A 21,929-nucleotide genomic window follows, 5' to 3' on the forward strand; every position below is an offset into this window, starting at 1 on the left:
TCACCTCCTCCTCTCGCACACACATACCTCCTCCTGTCTCACACACCCCCTCTCACACTCTCACTCCCCTTTCCCACACGCACACACTCTCATCCCCCTCTCTCTCACAGGCACACTCACCCCCTCTCACACACTCATTCTCTCACACTCACAAACACAGCCAATCCCACGGACCCTTTGAAGACCCTTCACAGATTCCAGTTTGGGAACCCCTGCTGTATACCGTTACCTCACAAACACCTAACAATTACAGTCGTAATTGTTTTTTGATCGAGCCTCGACAGCCCTTCAGGGGAGAAAGTTCCATATTTTCACAATCTTTTGTATGAGCAATTGCTTTCTGACATCACCTGTGGATGGCCAAGCTCTAATTATAAAGTGATGGCATTGGGTTCGCTCCCGGCTCTGGGTCATTGTCCGTGAGGAGTTTGCACATTCTCCCCGTGTCTGCGTGGGTTTCACGCCCACAACCGAAAGATGTGCAGGGTAGGCAGATTGGCCACGCTAAATTGCCCCTTAATTGGAAAAAATAATTGGGTACTCTAAATTTATTTTTAAAATAAATAAATAAAGCAATGGCACCTGGTTATGGTCTGACCCACCAGAGTAAATACTATTTCTTTATCTACCCTATCTAATTCTTGAATCATCTTAAACATTTCAAATTGATCACCACCTTATAGTTCTATATGCAATGGAAATTATTTACTCTAAAAAAAACTGAAGTGTTATGCACTCTACCTTTTCCTCTCCTGTAGCTACATGAGGTGCTATTACTGGGCTGTGAAGACCCTGATTACAATCGGAGGACTACCAGACCCACAGAATGTGTTTGAAATTCTCTTTCAACTTATCAACTACTTCATGGGAGTCTTCATCTTCTCTATCATGATTGGTCAGGTATGGAAGATAAGGGAACTGAAAATGCAAAACAGACATGGGGAACGGATTCATCAGCTTCTGTAAAGAAGGAAGATAGGATAATGTTGCACAACGTGATTCACTAGACTGGAATGTACTGTCTTTATTTAATGACTGATTAGCCATGACTGGGGTATTCTAATTTAGTTCTGGTTGTAATATTCTTGTCAGATGGCCTGATCTATATTACTAGAACACTTGCAGCTAAAGCTATAGACGATTTATTAACATTAACTGTGGGGTAACTATGGAGAAAACAACAGATGAATAACAGTAAGACCAAGCACAAGCAACCTCTCACTTCAGCTTCCTCCAACCAGTCGGCCGTCACCTGACTCTAGCATTCACTTATACACTAGGTGACTCCTAGTGGTCAGTCGGTGAATTACAACACCACATCCCCTTTCCTTTGAAGAAATAAATGAATACATTATCATCAGTATTTTTGCATGTGATATCATGAGCCTATGAGTCTAACAGTATTCATTTAAAAAAAAAATTCAAACTGGTTTAACAAATAAATATATATCGATATATACAAGAACAGCAAGCATAGTATGTACAAATGGTCCAAATCTACAAATTGAGTAGATCGGGTTTTCTTACGGCTCTGGTTGATCTCCTCAAAGTTTGACCTTGCTGCTCAGAACTTGTAGCTTCAATGTTCTTCATGACATTCTCATGCTCAGGAACTGCTGAACTATCTGACACTGAAGCTGATGTTGATTCTGACATAGATTCTTCATCCATCACTTTGTTGTGAAAGTCTTCCCTGGTTTACAAGAGCGTGTGACGATTTCTCCTTACAACCAACCCATCCTCTGTCTGTACATTATAGGAACGAGGTGCTACTTCTTCAAGTACAACGGCTTTTCTCGACCAATTGCCTGAATCTTCTACTCTCACAATGTCATCACTACTCAGAGGCAGTAAAGTTTGAGACACACTATCATATAGCTGCTTTTGTTTTGCTTTAACGTTTTGCATTTCTTGCAGTACCACTGCATTCTCCTCCTTTGCCAAGTGTGGAAGTGTGGTGCGCAAGCTTCTATTCATGATTAACTCTGCTGGTGATCTACTATGTGAAAATGGTGATGCTCTGTAACTCAGTAGTGCGAGATATGGATCAAATTGACAGTCTATTGCTTCTTCAACAATTGCTTAACAATATGTACATCTTTTTTGGCTTTTCCATTGACTTGAGAGTGCAACGGACTTGACGTGACATGATTGAAATCATCCGTGACTGCGAAGTGTTGCCACTCATTACATCTAAAACAAGGGCCGTTGTCACTCACAGCGACTTGCAGAATTCCGTGTCTAGCAAAAATTGACTTAGTATTGTTATGGGCCAGGGTTTAGAGAACCCCAAAGTGTATCATGGAGTTCACCTGGCCCACAATTTTTAATAGATTGTGGTATGGGGAGAACATGGCCCACTCTACAGGTGTGGTACAGCAGAAATGGAAAAGTAATTTTTAAAGCAAAACAATGTTTATTCTATGAACTCAAGTTAACCTTTTTAAAACATAGTGAACATCTTAGCCACCATCAATTCAAATACAACCCCCATAACATACAACACTAAGTAATCCTTAATAACTTCCCAAACAACATCCAGAAGACAAAAGAAACACCTTTTAACAGAAGCACATTAGATTTACATCCACTACTGAGAACATTTATAATTCCGAATTCACCAAATGATCAAGCGATAGTCTTTTCATGGCAGAGAGATCAATTGTACTCTGTCTGTCTTCAGCTCCAACACTGAAAAGGAAACTAAAACACACCCTGCAGCAAACAGCCTAAAACAAAAGTAAAAATCTGACTGGCAGCCCAGCTCCACCCACACTCTGACATCACTGCAGTAATATGAGCAGCCAAACATTTCTTAAAGCGACATTCTCATGACAGTATGCAGAATTATACTGCTTGCCGTTATGCTTGACAGTAGAGCCATTTCGGGATAGTTTGAAAAATAGACTATGATCATTAAATAATCTTTCCCTAGTCAGTGAAAGAGGTCAGTAGCTACTTTTTTCCATGGAACTGTAGATAAATCAGATATTTGAATAGGTTCTCTTGTTTGCTTGCAACAAAGCGTCTGGCATATGTCACAACAACTGACCATCCTGTCAATATCCTGGTTTATACCTGACTAGTAAACAGAGTAACAAGCTCTCCGTTTACATTTTTCAATTTCTAGATGTCCTTCGTGTACCCTCTTTAGTAAATCCTTGTGAAGAGATCAAGGTATAACTATAGCGTTCAAACGAAGTACCACTCCATTAATGATACTGAGTTCCGATCTTATATTGTAGAACTCTATACATTGACTTCTGTGCCATTGTGAGTTGATGATCCTCATCACCTCTTGAAGAGTTTGATTTTTCTTGGTCTCTTCGTGGATCACGCGTAGTTTTGTATCTGATACTGGTAACAGTGCGGAAATAAGATTGAGATGTAGATCTACATTTTCAGCAGTTTCGCTACTAATACTCTGTATCGGCGCTCTTGATAATGTATCTGCTCAGAACAAATACTTCCCTGGCATGTAGATAAGATTGAAGTTATTGCATTGTAACTTCATCATCAACCTCTGAATGCGAAGAGGCATCTGGTTGAGGTTTGTTTTGATGATGTTAACCAAAGGACAATGATCTGTCTCAACTGTGAAAGTTGGAAGCCCATAGATGTAGTCGTAGAATTTCTCCAAGCCTACAACTAAATCCAGGGATTCTTTTTTGATTTAAGAGAACCTCTGCTCTGTTGTCGTCATGGATCGTGATGCATACTAACCTGGTTTCCAATCGTCATGCTCGAGTTGCAGAAGAACTACTCCCAGACCATCTTTGGACTCGTTTGTTGACATTTTAATCTGCTTAGATGGGTCAAAAAATGTGAGAACTGGCGTGGTGGTCAGTGAAGTCTTGAGCATCTTTCACTCTTGCTCATGTTGCTCAGTCCAAGTGAAATCCGTTCTCTTGTGCGGAAGGTCACGTAGATGTGTTATTTTTGCTGACAGGTTTGGTATGAATTTCCCTGTAAAATTAATCACACCCATTACTCTTAAGATTGCTTTCTTGTTATGTGGTTTGGCATGTTGAGGATTGCTTGGATTTTGTCCTTGTCAGGTTCAATGCCATGTGATGGGAGCTTGTCACTTAGGAATGTGACAGTCAGTCCAATTTGGCACTTTTGCTTGTTGAGCTTCAACCCATTTCTCCTGACGCTCATTAGAACTTTAAGTAACCGCATATTGTGCTCTTCTATGGTTGAGCCCCAAATGATGATATCATCCACATACACACATACGCCTTCAATGTCTTCGATTATGTGCTCCATGGCACAGGAAAAAAACTCTGATGCTGAAATTATGCCAAACGGCATTCTCAGGAAGCAATACAAATTAAAAGTGCAGTATTTTGTACCTTGTCAAGTTTCGTAAAGAATTGTGCACCAGCCATCTTGATATGATTTCCTCACGCTTTGGTTCTCTTTTGATAGTCTCGTTAAGATCTTTAGGATCCATACATATGCGAATATCGCCATTCTTTTTCTTTACACAAACCATAGAGTTTACCCAGTCGGTAGGCTCTTCTATCTTTCTGATTGCTTTTAATTTTGTCATTCTGTCTACCTCCTTTTTGAGGCTATCCCGAAGAGGTGCAGGGACACTTCTTGGTGCCTGTGTCACAGGTTTTGCATCCTTTTTGAGTTGTATCTTGTAGGTGCATGGTAGTGTACCAAAACCTGTGAACACGTGGTTGAATTTGCTGATAATGCTCTCAGAATCGTTGGAGTGTTGATCCAATCCATTGTGGATGTTACATACTAACTGCACTTGACAATAAACAATTTATTCACATTTTTTTTTTAATAAATTTAGATTAGTCAATTATTTTTTCCAATTAAGGGGCAATTTTGCGTGGCCAATCCACCTACTCTGCACATTTTTGGGTTGTGGGGGCGAAACCCACGCAAACACGGGGAGAATGTGCAAACTCCACACGGACAGTGACCCAGAGCCGGGATCGAACCTGGGACCTCAGCGCCGTGAGGCGGTTGTGCTAACCACTAGGCCACCGTGCTGCCCAACAATTTATTCACATTAACTGTTTCACGGCGACCCACGATTCTCCGACCCGGATGGGCCGAGCGGCCTGCCGTTCCTGACCTGTTCACGACGGCGGCAACCACACCTGGTCGCTGCCGTCGTGAACATGGCGCGCCAGGTAAGTGTGGGGCCTAGGGGGGGCGGATCGGGGGTCGAGCACCACGACCATGCTCGGGAGGGGAATGGCCCGCGATCGGTGCCCACCAATCATCGGGCCAGCGTCTCGAGGGGACGCACTCTTTCCCCTCCACCGCCTGGCAAGATCAAGCCGCCACGTCTTGCGGGGCGGCTGAGGGGAAAGACGGCAACCGCGCATGCGTGGCTGACGTCATTAGGCTCCGCTGCGGCGTCATTCTTGGCACGCCGGGCCTTGAAGCCACGGACAAGGCCCGGCCGCTGAGTTTCCCGGTACAGCCCGCCTATCCCCCTGGGTAGGGGAGAATAGGGGGCTGGGAGAGGCTTCCGACGCCATCGTGAACCTCTCCAGGTTCTCGGGCCTTGCGGAGATTTCCGCCCATGATTCTGTCATCTCCGACAGGGCAGAATGTAACATTGCAATATGCCAATCAGTGGGCACCGCAAGAGTTGGAAGTAAACCCACCAATAATCAAGCAGGCGATTTAGCCCATTAAGGGGCCAATTGAATACAATTTTACCCGGCCCATATGCTTTTACAGTTGGCGGGTGGGCCTTATATTTAGCTTCAACCTCAATCCAGGATGGGATGAACTGTCCGGCCTGAAATAAAATTTTAAAATGTGCCTGGGGACTGAGGTTTATGTTTTACTGTGCTGCCCATAGACAGTCTTTGCATAGTTTTCACATCACAAATTATTTTTTACAGCTAGGCCGCACCATTCTCCCGCGGAGCAGATGGGAATTGCTTGTGCTGGTCCACTTCCTCCCTTTACTTAGCATCCTGCCCTCCCTGGCATCACTGAGCCTTTCCCAACATGTGTTTCACGCTCACTGCCTATTAATTGGCCAGCCAGCATTCAGGGGCTGACCACGGCCAGAAGTACATTTTGCGCCCGCTTCCAGGCCTGCCAAGTACATGCGACCAACAGATGAAAAATTATGGTCCAAATGTGCTCAGCCCTTTTTCTTCCAGGATCCCCTCTATTATAAAAAAAAAACTAATTGAGCCCCTATAATACAACGAGCACATTTTATTTATAAAATATTAATTATACAATGAAACATTTATTTTTAAAATATTTTGCACCTCATATTAAGAACAATTTATTTAGTCTTAAATTTATATTATTTGTCTGTTTGCTGTACAACTCTGTTCCACCCCATCAGGAATCAGGAACAAGTGCAGTGTTCACTATCAGCTCATTTGTGTGCACTTGGTCTGACTGAAAAAATGCCAGATCTACATCGTCCATTTCAGAAACAAAACTTCCTCCTTATTCCGATATTAAACCCTAGTGTACTGGTGAAAGCCAGTGACTAGAATTAGCAACACTTGTATTGACAGCTACACATGAGAGAAATAGAGAAATAAACAAGGCCCTGAGAGACTATTGCATGAACCCTTTAGCCACTCTTTCATAAATAGCCAGTGTTATCAACCCAAAGGACCCAAGCACCCAGACTTGGCCTAGCTGCCCATCAGTGAAGCACATGCGCGCTTTGAATATAAAATGCCGAGCCTGTGGTACAAGAAAAACTATGATACTGCCTTCAGCAATTTCATTAACTCAGACTGCAGACATTGAAAGAGAGAATCAAATTCATATCCCGATTATTACGGCTGTGCCTGCCAGGCAGACTGGCAAATCTCTTTCTTTCCAACCCCTCCCGAATCCCCAGGATCATGTGGTATGGGCAAATCTCTCCATTAACTCAGTTGGCAGAAGCATCTTCCAATGTGGTTCTGAACCATACAGAACAGGAAGGTGCCTGGGTTCGATTCCTGGTTCATGATGGATTAGGGTGGCAATAGGTAGTAGTGGGAACGAAGAGATTTGAAATCAGGTTCACTGCTTCATGAATTTCTGCCTCACCAACTGATTTATCCATCCTCAACTCTGGTTTTAAAAAGTTCCATCTCCCTCTATTTTATTTCATAGTTAAATAAGTGTTAAATTAATGAGGTATGTCAATGAACCTGGAAGTAAGCAAAATAGCTTACCAAGATAAATCTGTAGAAGCCAATAAGCCATTGCAACTCGGCCAATAATATTGCTAGTGGCGCCCAACAATATGAACTTATGGATGCACAGCATTCATTTCTTAGACAATTCCAATCGTCTTAATACAGACAGGGAGACTGTTCATGGAAAAAAAAAATGGGAAACTATCAATGGGAGAAGCCAACTTACAGATAGCCTGAAATCTACTCGCCACCCCCTAAGGGAGCCACGGTTGAGCACCTCTGATCACCTCTTTACAGTGGACATCCATAATTGGGCATTTGACTTTTACTGATTGGAATCCACTGTTTTTTCTCTTCAATAGATGAGAGAAGTTGTGGGTGCAGCTACTGCTGGACAGACATATTATCGATCCTGCATGGACAACACTGTCAAATATATGAACTCCTACAAAATTCCTCGATCCGTCCAGAGCCGGGTGCGGAAGTGGTATGAATTCACTTGGGCATCACAAGGAATGCTGGGTATGTAAGCCACTTTTTCTCAAACTGGAAGTTCCACTGACCTTGACATTTCTGCATGGATTCTGGTAATCTCCATAGTAATCCTGGCAGGAGACCATCTGAACTCCCAGGAGAACAATATAAACTGCTTAACGTGCATGAACACCATTTTCAGGAGTTTCCTTAATACCTTTCAACAGCAGAACTTACATTCCTCCTTTAGAAGGCAAGTGATGAGCAATACCTGTGGACAAGCATGTGGGTTCCCTAAGTTGGGAATTCTGGCTCCTGGTCTACATTCAGGACCTGGCAATAGTGTGGTGGCCGTTAGATCTTGGCCTGGCTGCCCCCAGAGACACTGCTGGAAAGGGAGGGGGCAGGAAACAGCAGCTGCTAAAGGTCTGCAGCTGCTGACTGGATGGTGCATTACACTGGAGTTCTTGGAAAGTAAAGGAAAGTGCTTGCTAATAATGTTGGTGAGTGGAAGCAGCGGGTATTGATTAAGTTATGGTTGCATGGCGCAACATCTATTAGGTGCCAGCTTTAGCTCAGTGGTGGCCTTTCACCCCCAAGTCAGAAGATTGTGAATTCACAACCTACTCCAGAGATTAGAGCACATAATTTGGCTGACACTTTTTAAAAATGTTTCCAATTAAGGGGCAATTTAGCATAGCCAATCTACCTACCCTGCACATCTTTGGGTTGTGGAGGTGAGACCCACGCAGTAATGGGGAAAATGTGCAAACTCCACAGATTCGAACCCAAGACCTCGGCGTTGTGAGGTAGCAGTGCACCATCTTGTCGCCCTCTTCAAGCTGACACTTAGGTGTAGTACTGCATTGTTGGAGGTGATGGCTTTCAGGTGAGATGATAAACCAAGATCTTGTCTGCCATCTCAGATAGACATAAAATATCCTATGGCACAGTTTAGAGGGAATCAGTATTGTTTGTCTTGGCGTCCTAGTCAACACTTATCCCTCAGATAACATCACCTAAAAATAGACATGATTTGGCCACACTTGTCATTGTTGTTTGTGAGAGTTCGCTTTGCATTAATCAAATTTCCTAGAACAATGACTGCACTGCAATGAAAGTACTTTGCTGGCTAGAGCGTGCTGTGGTTTTGAAAGGTATTTTATTTGTTTTCTGAGCTTGGGAATTCTTGCAATCTCTATTAGCCCTGTCATTTTGGTACTGAGTGCTCATGGAGAAGTTTAGTTCTGGCAAGCAGAGCATCTGCGAATCCCATGCTGTACCTTTGCACAGATGATTGGCTGATGCCCCAGGATTAAGATTGGATGTTGCAAAAACTACCTGAAATGGGCCATAATAATTCAGGGAGTTCACGATCTTTACAGTTACTGCCTCTTTGGTACCAATTGCAGAGAATTAGCTGCAGTCAGGGTTTTAGCACGTGGATTAACTCAGGCTCCTGGAGCAGCGGGAGGTAGGAGCACCATAACATGGGTAGCACCCGCTTCCTCTGGTGTCTGAGTTCCCCTTCTTCCTGCTTCTCTTCCTCAAGATTAAAGAAAATCCTCCATTGTGGCATAAAACCAGAAAGTGCTGTAAAAACTCCACAGGCCTGGCAGTTTGGGTGAAGAGAAACTGAGTTAACATTTCGAGTCCATGATGCCTCTTCCTCCGAACTGAAGAGAGGTAGAAACATGATGAATTTTATGCCATTGAAATGTGTGGTGTTGGGGGAGGAGAGGGTGTTGGAGGGAAGATCTGGTCGGAGAAAAGGGAAGGTCAGATAGATTTGAGAGCAGGAGAGATGAAATGACAAAGATGTTATGGAACAAAAGGCAAAGAGAGTGGTAATGTTTGTAGTAAAGAAACAAAGCATTGGTCGATGGTAAGAGTAAATGGCAGAATAGTGAACAAATTTGCCTGAAAGGAAAAGCATGAAAACAAGGTACAGACTGACACTTGGCAAAAAAAAGGAGGACAGAGTTCATGGTCTGAAGTTGTTGAACTCAATGTTGACTCTAGAAAGCTGTCAAATGACAAACTAGAAATGCAGGACTATTCCTCAAGCATGGGTTGGGCTTCACTGGGGCATTGTAGCAGGCCAAGGTCAGAAATGTGAGTGTGAGAGCAAGGTGGGAAATTAAAATGACAAGCAGATGGCCAGAGTCAAAGCTTGTGGACTGAGCGGTGGTGTTCCACAAAGAGGTCATCAAATCTGTGTTTAGTCTCCCCATTGAAGAAGAGATTGCATTGTGAACAGCTAATATGGGGTGGCACGGTGGCTCAGTGGTTAGCACTGCTGCCACATAGCGCCAAGGACCTGGGTTTGACCTTGGCTCCAGGTCACTGTCCGTGTGGAGTTTGCATGTTCTCCCCGTGTATGTGTGGGTCTCACCCCCACAACCCAAGGATGTGCAGCGTAGGTGGATTGGCCACACTTAATTGCCCCTTAATAAAAAAAAAATGCTGGCACAGGAGACTAAATTAAAAGAAGTACAAATAAATCACTACATCACCTGAGAGCATCAGACAGTGAGGAAAGTGGAGGTAAAAGGACATAAAAGGAGGGCTGTGACTAGTGGTGTTCATAGATTATCATAGAATTTACAGTGCAGAAGGAGGCCATTCGGCCCATTGAGTCTGCACCGGCTCCTGGAAAGAGCACCCTACCCAAGGCCAACACCTCCACCCTATCCCCATAACCCAGTAACCCAACCCAACACTCAGGGCAATTTTGGACACCAAGGGTAATTTATCATGGCCAATTTACCTAACCTGCACATCTTTGGACTGTGGGAGGAAACCGGAGCACCCGGAGGAAACCCACGCACACACAGGGAGGATGTGCAGACTCCGCACAGACAGTGACCCAAGCCGGAATCGAACCTGGGACCCTGGAGCTGTGAAGCAGTTGTGCTAGCCACTATGCTACCGTGCTGCCCACAATGCTACCGTGTTCCGCAGGGATCAGTGCTGGGACCTTTGATGTTCGTAGTATATATAAATGATTTGGAGGAAAATGTAACTGGGCTGATTAGTAACTTTGCAGATGACGCAAAGTTTTGTGGAATTGTGGATAGCGATGTGGACTGTCAGAGGATACAGCAGGATTTAGATCGTTTGGAGACTTGGGGCCACGAGATGGCAGATGGAATTTAATCCGGACAAATGTGAGGTAATGCATTTTGGAAGATCTATTACAGGTAGGGAATATACAGTGAATGGTAGAACCCTCAAGAGTATTGAAACTCAGAGAGATCTTAGTGTACAGGTCCACAGGTCACTGAAAGGGGCAACACAGGTGGAGAAGGTAGTCAATAAGGGATGCGGTATGCTTGCCTTCATTGGCCGGGGCATTGAGTATGAAAATTGGCAAGTCATGTTGCAGCTGTATAGAACCTTAGTTGGCCACACTTGGAGTATTGTTATGGGTCAGGGTTTAGAGAACCCCAAAGTGTATCATGGAGTTCACCTGACCCACAACATAGATTGTGGTATGGGGAACACACGGCCCACTCTGCAGGTGTGGTACAGCAGAAAAGGACAAGTGTTACTAAAACAAAACAATGTTTATTCTATGAACGCAAGTTAACCTTTTTTAAAACAAACAGTGAACATCTAAGCAACCATTAATTCATTACGACCCCAAAGACTACATTCATAAGTAACCCTGTAAGCTGTCCTTTTAACATCCAAAAGATTTAATAAACCTTCAAATAGGAGCACATTAGGTTTCCATTCAATACTGAGACCTTTTACAATTCTGGGTTCAGCAAATCATCCATAGATAGCCTTTGGATGGCAGAGATCAACAGTACATCCCTTTGTTTTAATTCCTGATGCAGCTCACTGAAAAACACAGACACACCCAAGCTTTTTCTCAAACTGAAACTAAAAAGCAGAAGTAGAGCTCAGCTCCACCCACACTCTGACATCACTGCAGTAACATGAGCAGCCAAACATTTCTTAAAGCGACATTCTCATGACACCTCCCCCCAAGAAAAAAAATAAAGCATCAACTTCAAGATGGTTTCATTTTTCACCTTTTCACCATTCTTTAAGAAATGCACACATTAAATACACTTTATAATTTCAAAAAAAACAACACACGCAAACAGGTACAATAATATAGTCCATTTTTGTTCTCCTTCCTCCAAGTGAAATTCTTCTCGATTGACAGTCTCTTTGAATAAGAAGGTCTCTGCACGACCTGTCCATTTCTCTATGCCTCCGACTTTCTCTTTAAAGTCAGATACTTTAGTTCAATCTGATCACAGAGTCCCTTGTAATTCTCCAACACAGGAGCATTGGTTATCACAGCTTTCAGGCAGTAAAATGCCAGTTGAAAGTCTGCTGTTCATTGAAATATTTGACCATCAGTGGAGCAATCACGCTACAAAAGTTTGCACAAATGTTCGATCAAATCCACTCATGCCAAGAAATCACATTATTTCCCTTCGTCTTGAGGGTATCAGAAACTCCTCAAGGAAAGTGACTTTGGCTTTTCCAAATTCACTTTTGGCAAGGTTTATCACCAAACCCGCCGCCTGAAGTTGATCGAATAACTCCATCAGATGTTTTAAATGTTCTTTCCATATCTGGCTGAAAATTACCAGATCTTCGATGTATACTGCACAATTGGGTAATCCTGAAATGACTGCGTTAGTTAACCGTTGAAACGTGGCTGGGGCGTTTTTCATGCCCAAATAGCATACCTTTGAATTGGTATATACCATCTGGAGTTGCAAAACCTGAAATCTCCTTTGCCCTTTCGGATAAAGGTACCTGCCAGTAACCTTTAAGTAAATCCAGTTTGGAAATAAAAGCTGATCGTCCCACTTTCTCAATGCAATCCTCCAAATGTAGGATAGGATAATAGTCCGTTCTTGTAACTGCATTAACCTTTCTATAGTCCACACACAACCATTGGGTACTGTCTGGTTTATGTACCATCACTATGGGTGAGCTCCATTGGCTGCAACCCACTTCAATTATGGCTTTTTTAAGCATACTCTCAAAATCTTTGTGAACCTGTGCAAATTTTAACGGATTAAGTCTATATGGATGTTGTTTGATTGGAACAGCATTTCCCACATCTACATCATGTATAGCCATTTTAGTACTTCCCAATTTATCTCCACAAACGTGCCCAGGTGATATCAATAACTCTTTCAGGTCAGTTGATTTTCCCTCTGGAAGGTAACTCAACAATTTATCCCATTTTTTAAGAACATCCTCATTTTCCAATTTAATTTGAGGTATGTCAAATTCAGTCATCTGGATTAGGTTCATCACTTTGAGTTAGAATCATTAAAACCTCCTCCTTTTTCTCTCCTTCCCTTTCAAAATACCTTTTAAGCATATTCACGTGACACACTTGGTGAGTCTTCCTTCCATCTGGTGTTTTTACCACATAATTCACCTCACTTAATTTCCTTTCAGTTTGATAAGGTCTACAAAACCTTGCTTTTAAAGGCTCACCTACCACTGGTAACAATACTAAAACTTAATCTCCACTGGCAAAACTACAAACTTTGGATTTCTTGTCCGCCACCCGTTTCATCACATTTAATTTTGTCTCGCCGATTCACCTGCTCTATTTAATCGTTCCCTAAAATTTGACACGCAATCCAATAATGTAATTTCCAATTTCTCACCCACCAATTTTTCCTTAATCAATTTAATTGGTCCTCTTACATCATGACCAAAAATTAGTTCAAAAGGACTAAATTTTGTTGACTCATTAGGTGCATCCTGAATTGCAAACAGTACAAATGGAATTCCTTTATCCCAATCCTCTGGAAAATCTTGACAATAAGCCCTTAACATTGTCTTTAATATCTGATGCCACCTTTCTAACGCTCCCTGCGATTCTGGATGATACGCAGTTGATTTAAATTGTTTTATTCCAAAGCTATCCATAACTTCTTTGAAGAACTTTGAGGTAAAATTTGAATCTTGATCCGATTGTATTTCTGTGGGTAGTCCATATCTAGTAAAGAATTTAAGTAACTCCTCCACAATTCTTTTAGCTGTAATATTACGTACTGGGATGGCCTCTGGAAACCTAGTAGACACATTCATTATAGTCAAAAGATATTGATATCCACTTTTTGTTTTAGGAACCGGTCCTACGCAATCAATTAGTAAAAGGTTCCTCAAATACTGGAATGGGTATTAAGGGCGCTGGTTTTATCACTGCTTGACGTTTCCCTATCACTTGACATGTGTGACATGATTGACAAAATTTAACGACATCTTTATGTAGTCAAGGCCAATAAAAATGTTTCTGGATTTTCGCTTGAGTTTTCCTTATTCCCAAATGACCTCCCACTGGTATCTCATGTGCAACTCGCACACCTCCTTTCTATACCCTACCGGCAATACTACTTGATGAACTTCTGCCCACTTTTCATCCACCTGCATATGTACAGGTCTCCATTTTCTCATCAAGACATTACTTTTACGGTAATAACACTCTGGTACACACTCAGATCCCTCTTCCGTATATGCTTTCTGATACATCTGTTTTATTTCTACATCTTTCTGTTGTAACTCTGCCAATTTTCCTGAACTAAAAATATCTGCCTCATCCTCCACCTGTTCTTGTTCTTTTTCAACCATCTGATCAAAAACGTTTCTGATAATTGCACTTCAACTTCATCTTCACTCTTTTATTTCTCCTCTTGTCTTAACCTGTGACTTTGCGACCTTGTTAATACACAATCCGGAAAAATCCCAGGATATTCTTCCTTCAACACTTCAGTTGTCTGATTTTCCACTGGCTTATCAACCACAGTAGGCATCACTCCCACCTGCGATCCAACTATATCATTACCCAAGATAAACTGTAGTCCTGGACAAGATAGTTTCTCTATTACTCCTACTACCACTTCACCACTCTTCACTGGACTTTCCAACCTTACCTTATATAATGGTGTGTTACTCCTCTCATCCTGAATTCCACATAGTACCACCTTTTCTGGCAACATTCTTCCCAAACTACATAACTTCTCATCTCTTACCATTAAAGACTGACTAGCTCCCGTATCTCTTAAAATTGTGACTTCTTTACCTGCTCCTCCTGATACACATGAGTAAACTTTACCCACACAAGTAAATTCTTTAAAGACATCTGGCACCTTCTTATCGATCATCTCTTGATCAGGCTGTACAATCTTTCGCACCTCCTTTGCTTCACTTGAGCTTTCCTTTAAACAAACCCTACTGTCTTATCCAGTTTTACCACATCAGCCTTCCCAGTGCTTTTCCTCACACACCAACACTGTGACTTTACATGGCCTAGTTTATTCTAGTTTATACAGTGAAAACATTTGAAACTTTTCATTTCTTTTCCACCCTCCTGCATTTTTTTAAAATCTGAGGTACACTCTCCTTATTATCTCCCATCAGATCACCTTTACCTTTACCACTTGAGTATTTCTCATGTCCGCAGTTTCTACCCCTCACAGGTTGAAACTGATGTTGGAAACCATCTTTGATTTATGAACTAATTCATAATCATCTGCCATTTCTGCTGCTAATCTCGCAGGCTTAACCCTCTGCTCTTCCACATGAGTTCTCACTACATCAGGAATTGAATTTTTAAACTCTTCCAAAAGTATAATTTCTGTGAGAGCTTCATACGTTTGGTCTATTTTCAAAGCCCTTATCCACATATCAAAATTACTCTGAACCTTTCAAACTCCATGTATGTTTGACCAAATTCTTTCCTTAAATTTCTAAACCTTTGTCTGTAAGCTTCAGGCACTAGTTCATATGTACCTGAGAAGGATTTTTTCACCTCCTCATATGTCTCAGATACCTCCTCCGGTAATGATGCAAACACTTCACTAGCCCTACCTATCAGCTTTGTTTGAATCAGTAATACCCACAAGTCCTGTGGCCATTACATTTTTTTAGCTACCTTCTCAAATGAAATGAAACAGGCTTCAACCTCCTTCTCGTCAAACCTTGGCAATGCTTGGACGTATTTAGATAGATCCCCACCACGCCTTCAACTATGATGCTCTTTCTCACTCTCCTCATCACTATCATCCAACTGTAGTTTCCCTTTACCTCTGCCAATTTTAACTGACTGTTACATTTCATAGCCATTTTCTGAAGTTCAAACTCTCTTTTTTTCCCTTTCCTCTCTCTTTCTTTTTGTTCTGCTAGGACTACTCTTTCTTTGTTTCTTTCTTCTCTCGCCTTTTCTTTTTCCACGATCTGTATCACCCTCTCTCTTTCTTTTTCTCTCTCATTGCATATTCAAGCTGCTTTAATTATTTTTCATGTTCAAGTTGCTTAATCTGCAACTGGATCTTTGCCATTTCTAATGAGTCAGACTATCACTGGCAACTTTAAATGCTTAGCCACCGCCATAATTACCTCCTCTTTTCGCATTTTGTCAGGTAATGTTAACTGCAATGTTTTTGCCAAATCTAACAGTCTGCTTTTAGTCTCTGTCCGTAAGGTACTGCGTGTGACCGTCTCCACTCCCAAAAACTCCTGAGCCTCTGAAAGAGCCATTGTCCACAACATACTCCCCATTTAAACTAAAATACCACACCTGAAAAGCAACCACAATATGCTCACCCCTCACTGTCTTTAAGTTCACTAAGCCAATCCAATAGGTAGACTTTTATCCTCCTCGAGCCCCCAATTGTTATGGGTCAGGGTTTCGAGGACCCCAAAGTGTACCATGGAGTTCACCTGACCCACAACTTTTAATAGATTGTGGTATCGGGAGCACACGGCCCACTCTACAGGTGTGGTACAGCAGAAATCGAAAAGTATTTTTTAAAGCAAAACAATGTTTATTCTATGAACTCAAGTTAACCTTTTTTAAAACATACAGTGAACATCTAAGCAACCATTAATTCAAATACAACCCCAAAGACTCCAACCCTAAGTAACCCTGTAAGCTGTCCTTTTAACATCCAAAAGATTTAATAAACCTTCATATAGGAGCACATTAGGTTTACATTCAATACTGAGACCTTTTACAATTCTGGGTTCACCAAATCATCCATAGATAGTCTTTGGATGGCAGAGATCAACAGTACATCCCTTTGTTTTAACTCCTGATGCAGCTCACTGAAAAACACAGACACACCCAAACTGTTTCTCAAACCGAAACTAAGAAGCAGAAGTAGAGCTCAGCTCCACCCACACTCTGACATCACTGCAGTAACATGAGCAGCCAAACATTTCTTAAAGCGACATTCTCATGACAGTATTGTGTTTGATTCTGGTCGCCACACTACCAGAAGGATGTGGAGGCTTTAGAGAGGGTGCAGAAGAGATTTACCAGGATGTTGCCTGGTATGGAGGGCAATAGCTATGAGGAGACGTTGAATAAACTTGATTTGTTCTCACTGGAACGAAGGAGGTTGAGGGGCGACCTGATAGAGGTCAACAAAATTATGAGGGGCATAGACAGAGTGGATAGTCAGGGTGGAATGCTCAGTTGCACAAAACTTGACGGAATCACCAAAATGAAAGTTCGCAAAATCAGAACAGAAGCAACAGAGAAACTAGCACAGCAGAATGGAGTCCTTTCAGGAGGCAGGATTTGAGGAAATGTAATCAGGGTAGCTGCGGGAATCGGTGGGCTTGCAGTGAATATTGCGAAGTATGCTTTCCTCAGAAATGGAGACATAGAAGTTGAAGAAGGGAAGAGAAGAATCAGAGATGGACCACAGAAGGGTGGAAATTCGAAGGAAAATTGATGGACGTGCGTCAACTGAAAAAAATTCAAAGTGCGTATTTGGGCACGTTTGCCGGGGTGTTTCGCGACGGCAGTGTTGGTGAGATCACGGCCAGTATTCAACGGCGCTTAGTGCCAAAAATGAGCCCCCACGAGAGTCTCGATGTTACTGACTCCCTCCCTGTTTGATTCACCCGACTCGCGCCTCGACAACTCGGTGCGAACAGAGGAGAGCTGCTGTGAAATGCCCCCTCACCACTCACTCAAGTCAACACGCAGCATGCAGTGCGCAGACCTGCTCGTCACTTTAGGGATGCTAACCTGGCCAGGTTTCTCAACGCTGTGGATGAGAGGTAAGGCCCTGCCCCCGAGGGGATCAGAGAACCAGCAGCAGGGTCATCAATGCGACCTGGAAGGCAGTGGCAGCAGCTGTCAGTGCGGGCAGCAGAATCAGTAGGACCACCGTCCAATGCAGGAAGAAGACAAATTTCCTCCAACAAGCTGCAAAGAGGAGTTACCACCTCTCTCCTGTCATCAGTTCCGCATGCCGCCCTCAAATTCCCGAACCCACCCCCCCCCCCCCCCCCCCACAAAATCACTGGCTGACACCTTGCACACCACCCCCCCCCCTCCCCCCACATCCGATCTTCATGCTTGTTCCTCAGAGCCCCCTTGAACCCACCAGCACAATCCCTTCATGCCCATGTACCATGCGCACACATGCCACCTGCTGTAGGCTCCCTGACCCATCAAGTGTGGGGCTCACAATGGCCTCTCTTTCTCCCTGCAGGAGAAATTAGCCCATTATAAACGGGAAAGGGCCAAGATGGGGATAGAATCCCAAAGATTTGAGTCCTCACCTCCAATGAGGAACGGGCCCTGGATTGCCCGAGGAGAGAGCAGTCACTGACAGCAACATTAGCCTATGCCAGAGAGGTGAGGATCCACTGACCCTTCACCCAGGTGGCCTGTCTCAAGTGCGTGGTTTATGTCAGACAAAATGATCCTTTCCCCTCACTGACCACATGTCCATTGTCTCGCAGAATCTGCTTCTGATGAGGTTGGGTCATCCGGAGCTGTTTCCCCCCCCCCCCGCCACCCAAAAGACCAGCTCTGAGGAGAGCTCTGAGGATTCCACCATCGAGGTGTCACAGCTCTCACCCGCACCTTCCATCAGTGCAGAGACACACACCTCAACGGATGACATTAGTGTACAGGCTTTTAGGGCACAGTCTGGTGAGCACTACACAGTTGCACGTCCGGTGGATGCAGGATCATCCAGAAGTCTGCTAGATCCCACGACTCCACTGGGTTCCAGCCAGATGCAGAACCTCTGGACAAGGTTCTCCCAGAGGTGATGTAGATGATAGGAGGCAGCCTTGATTCAGGAGCGTGAGTCAGTGACATTACAGTGACTGTAAGGTCGAATGGAGGAAATGTGGGGGGGGGGGGGGGAATGCAGAGGAAGGGGGAAGGAAATGGAGGGGACGGGTGTTGGAGAGAGGGAGGGAATCGGCAGGAGGGGGAATTGCTGGTGAGGAAGGGAAATAGGCATTGACCTGACGCACACCCTCATTCTAGGAGAATCTAGAGACGATGAACACCTTCATGGTCCTCCTCGCATATCGGACCCTTGCCACAGCCTGTCCTCCATCCTCTGGCTCCTCCTCAGACTCATCCATCAGCCCTTTCTGAACCGCCTCCTCCTCAGATAAGGCCGTATGTCCCTCCTCCTCCAGCATGTCGTCCCACTGTTATTCCAGATTGTGAAGGGAACAGCAGACCACCACAAAGCGGGATACCCTCTGTGCAGTCTACTGCGGGGCACCACCAGAGTGGTCCAGCATTTTCAGCAGGCCGATGCACCACTCAATGGCAGCACAGGTGGCAGCGTAGCTCTCATTATAATGGGTCTCAACCTCAGTCTCAGGCCTCGACACTGGTGTCATTAGCCATGACCGCAGCGGTATCCCTTGTCCCCCACAAGCCAACCCGTCATTCTGGGGTTGTCCTTGAAGACATCGGGAATCTCTGAGTACCCCAGGATGTAGCTGTCTTGCACGCTCCCTGGGTATCGGGCACATACGTGCATGATTCAGAGGTGGTGGTCGCACACGATCTGAACATTCAGGGAGTGGAACCCTTGCTATTAATATAGAGCACTCCCTGATGCTCAGGTGCTTGCAGGGCAACGTGCAAGCCATTGATTGCCGCCTGGACCTGGGGAATCTCGGTGATGGCAGCAAATCCTACAGCCAGGGCAGCTTGATGGCCTGGTCCAGCTCGAAGGTGATATAGCTGGGCTGTAGATTGCGATATGCCACACAGGTCCCCGCTGGAGCCCTGGAATGGCAATTCAGGGCTGCAGTGACCTGTACGGCCACCAGAAATGGGTGTCCTCCTCCTCCAAGGGGTGCCAAGTCCACAAGGACATGGCACAGGTGCCGCACTTTCTTCTGCACCACATGGTGTCCATTAGCTCATTGAATGACCAACAACGCCTGTACACCTTGGGCCACTGCTGGCCTCCCCTTCTGGATTCCTCCTTAGCCTGATGGTCACTGGGTCTACGGGGTGTGCGGCAGCACTCTGAAAATGGGGTGCCGACTCCAGCCCGTGTTGATATTGCTGCCATCTGCCTTCCTTGGCTGCCACAAGCAGAGCGAGGGCAACTTCCACAGGATCGATTCCACCAGACATCGTTATATCTGTAAGGATTGGAGAAGGTGAGAGACCGACATTCAATTAAGGCTTCCTCCCTGGGACCCTCAAATCCCCCAAGCCTCCCCCATCCTTTCAGAGTGCCGTCCAGTGAGCCAGTTGTGCTGGCAAACCTTGTTCTGCACACTCACTCCCAGCCACATCAGGTGCCCCTAGACCCCAAACCTCTGCTGGGAACATTCGGGAGACCGCGTTCAGCTGCCCTTTGTTGATCCACACACTTACCCGTTGGTCATTAGAAGATCCACAGTGGTGAAGCCCTGCTCTTTAGTGTTTGAATGTTGCCAGTTGCCTCTGTGGCGCTCCTAGAGTTCAGGCACACTGTTCAGGCATCAACGTTTGCTGGACATGCAGTGCACTAATCGTCCTCTGAGACATGGCACATACGTCCTCGAGGAGACACTTGAGAGTTGAGGAGCATAAAGTGCTACCACAACTAACAAGGCTAATTCCTCATTTGAAATAGCCTTCAGCTTTGAATCTAGAGGCTGCTCACAGTCAAAGAGAGTGAAATTGAATTTCAAGATACAAGCAGCAGCAGGGCTCTGCTCTGGAAATGTTCGGTGCCCCAGTGTCAGGCTGGCAGCGCCAAGGTGTTCGGGTGGCACCAGCAGTGCCAGGGTGCCACCCTGCCCAGAGCCGACCACCTGGGGGCCTTCAATCACCTGGCAGATCCCCCATGTGCCGGACGTTCTGGTCCCCGTTTGTGGGAACCACAATGGGTGGGGTCCAGATCATGACATCTCATAAGATCTGGTTAGATCTTGTGAGGCGTAACAATGGTCAGGAATCCAGGGCGAGGCCTCTCCCGGGATCTACCGGCCCTAACTCGCCCCGATTCCGGTGGGACACGCCCGGAAAATCGGGCCCTAAGAGTGGGTAAGTCCTGATTGAAGGAGAATACTAAATTCCATTGTGACCTCTGTTAAATGGGTCAGGAGGCACAAAATGGGAAGACCCTGCCCCAATTGATAGAAATGTAAATGCCGTCACTGTCCCTGTGGAGTTTGCACATTCTCCCCGTGTTTGGGTAGGTTTCGCTCCCACAACCCAAAGATGTGCAGGGTAGGTGGATTGGCCACGCTAAATTGCCCCTTAATTGGAAAAAATGAATTGGATACTCTAAGTTTAAAAAAAATGTAAATGCCCGAGCAGCATTGCAAGTAAAGAATCAATTCAGAAATGAAGGTTTTAACATTACCTCAACGAACATTACCTCAACAGGTAGACACATGCTTGAACAGAAGAAATAGGAGCAGAACCACACAGCCTCTCAAGCCTGATCCATTATTCATTTATATCAGGGCTGAACATCTACGTCAACTCCATTTGCAGCCTTGTTCGCTTATCTCTTGATTCCTTTAGTGTCCAAAAATATATCGATCTGTCTTAAATATTCTTACCGAGTATTCAAAGCTCTCTGCATAAAGCAATTTCTCTTCATCTCAGACTTAAATGGATGACTGCTTATCCCGAAGTCTGGACTCTCCTGCCAGCAGAAAAAGGAACTCAATACTGTCAAGCCCCCTAATAATTGTTTAAATTTTAATGAGATCATCTCTCATTCTTCTAAACTCCAAAGAATGTAAGCTCATTCAATTCACTCTTTACTCATAGGAATCAATCTAGTTAATCTTTATTGCCCTCCCTCTAAGGCAACTATGGATCTTCCTAAGGTAAATAGGCTAAAATTGTACAAAGTGCTCGAGGTCAGTCTCACTTTATTTCTATATCATTGGAAATATATAATTCCTTACTCATATACTGCAAAACACTTTACATTAAAGGCTAGCGCATACAATTTGCATTCCTTTTTAAAAATATATTTTTTATTCTCCTTTTTCACCTTTTCTCCCAAATTTACACTCGCCAACAAC

General features: G+C 44.2%; 1 protein-coding gene across 14 annotated transcripts in view; it reads left to right on the forward strand.

Annotated features, from left to right (window-relative positions):
• The window catches only part of LOC119971451 (cyclic nucleotide-gated cation channel beta-3-like), a 284,057-nt gene that overhangs the window by 215,359 nt on the left and 46,769 nt on the right, over nt 1-21,929 (forward strand). For all 14 annotated transcript variants that reach the window (XM_038806991.1, XM_038806994.1, XM_038806996.1 and 11 more), the window contains 2 exons: nt 759-900; nt 7,508-7,667. In XM_038806991.1, coding sequence (XP_038662919.1) covers nt 759-900; nt 7,508-7,667 — 302 coding nt within the window. The remainder of the gene's footprint in view (nt 1-758; nt 901-7,507; nt 7,668-21,929) is intronic.

The sequence above is a fragment of the Scyliorhinus canicula genome, chromosome 9, assembly GCF_902713615.1.
Source record: "Scyliorhinus canicula chromosome 9, sScyCan1.1, whole genome shotgun sequence".
In the NCBI taxonomy this organism is placed as follows: domain Eukaryota; kingdom Metazoa; phylum Chordata; class Chondrichthyes; order Carcharhiniformes; family Scyliorhinidae; genus Scyliorhinus; species Scyliorhinus canicula.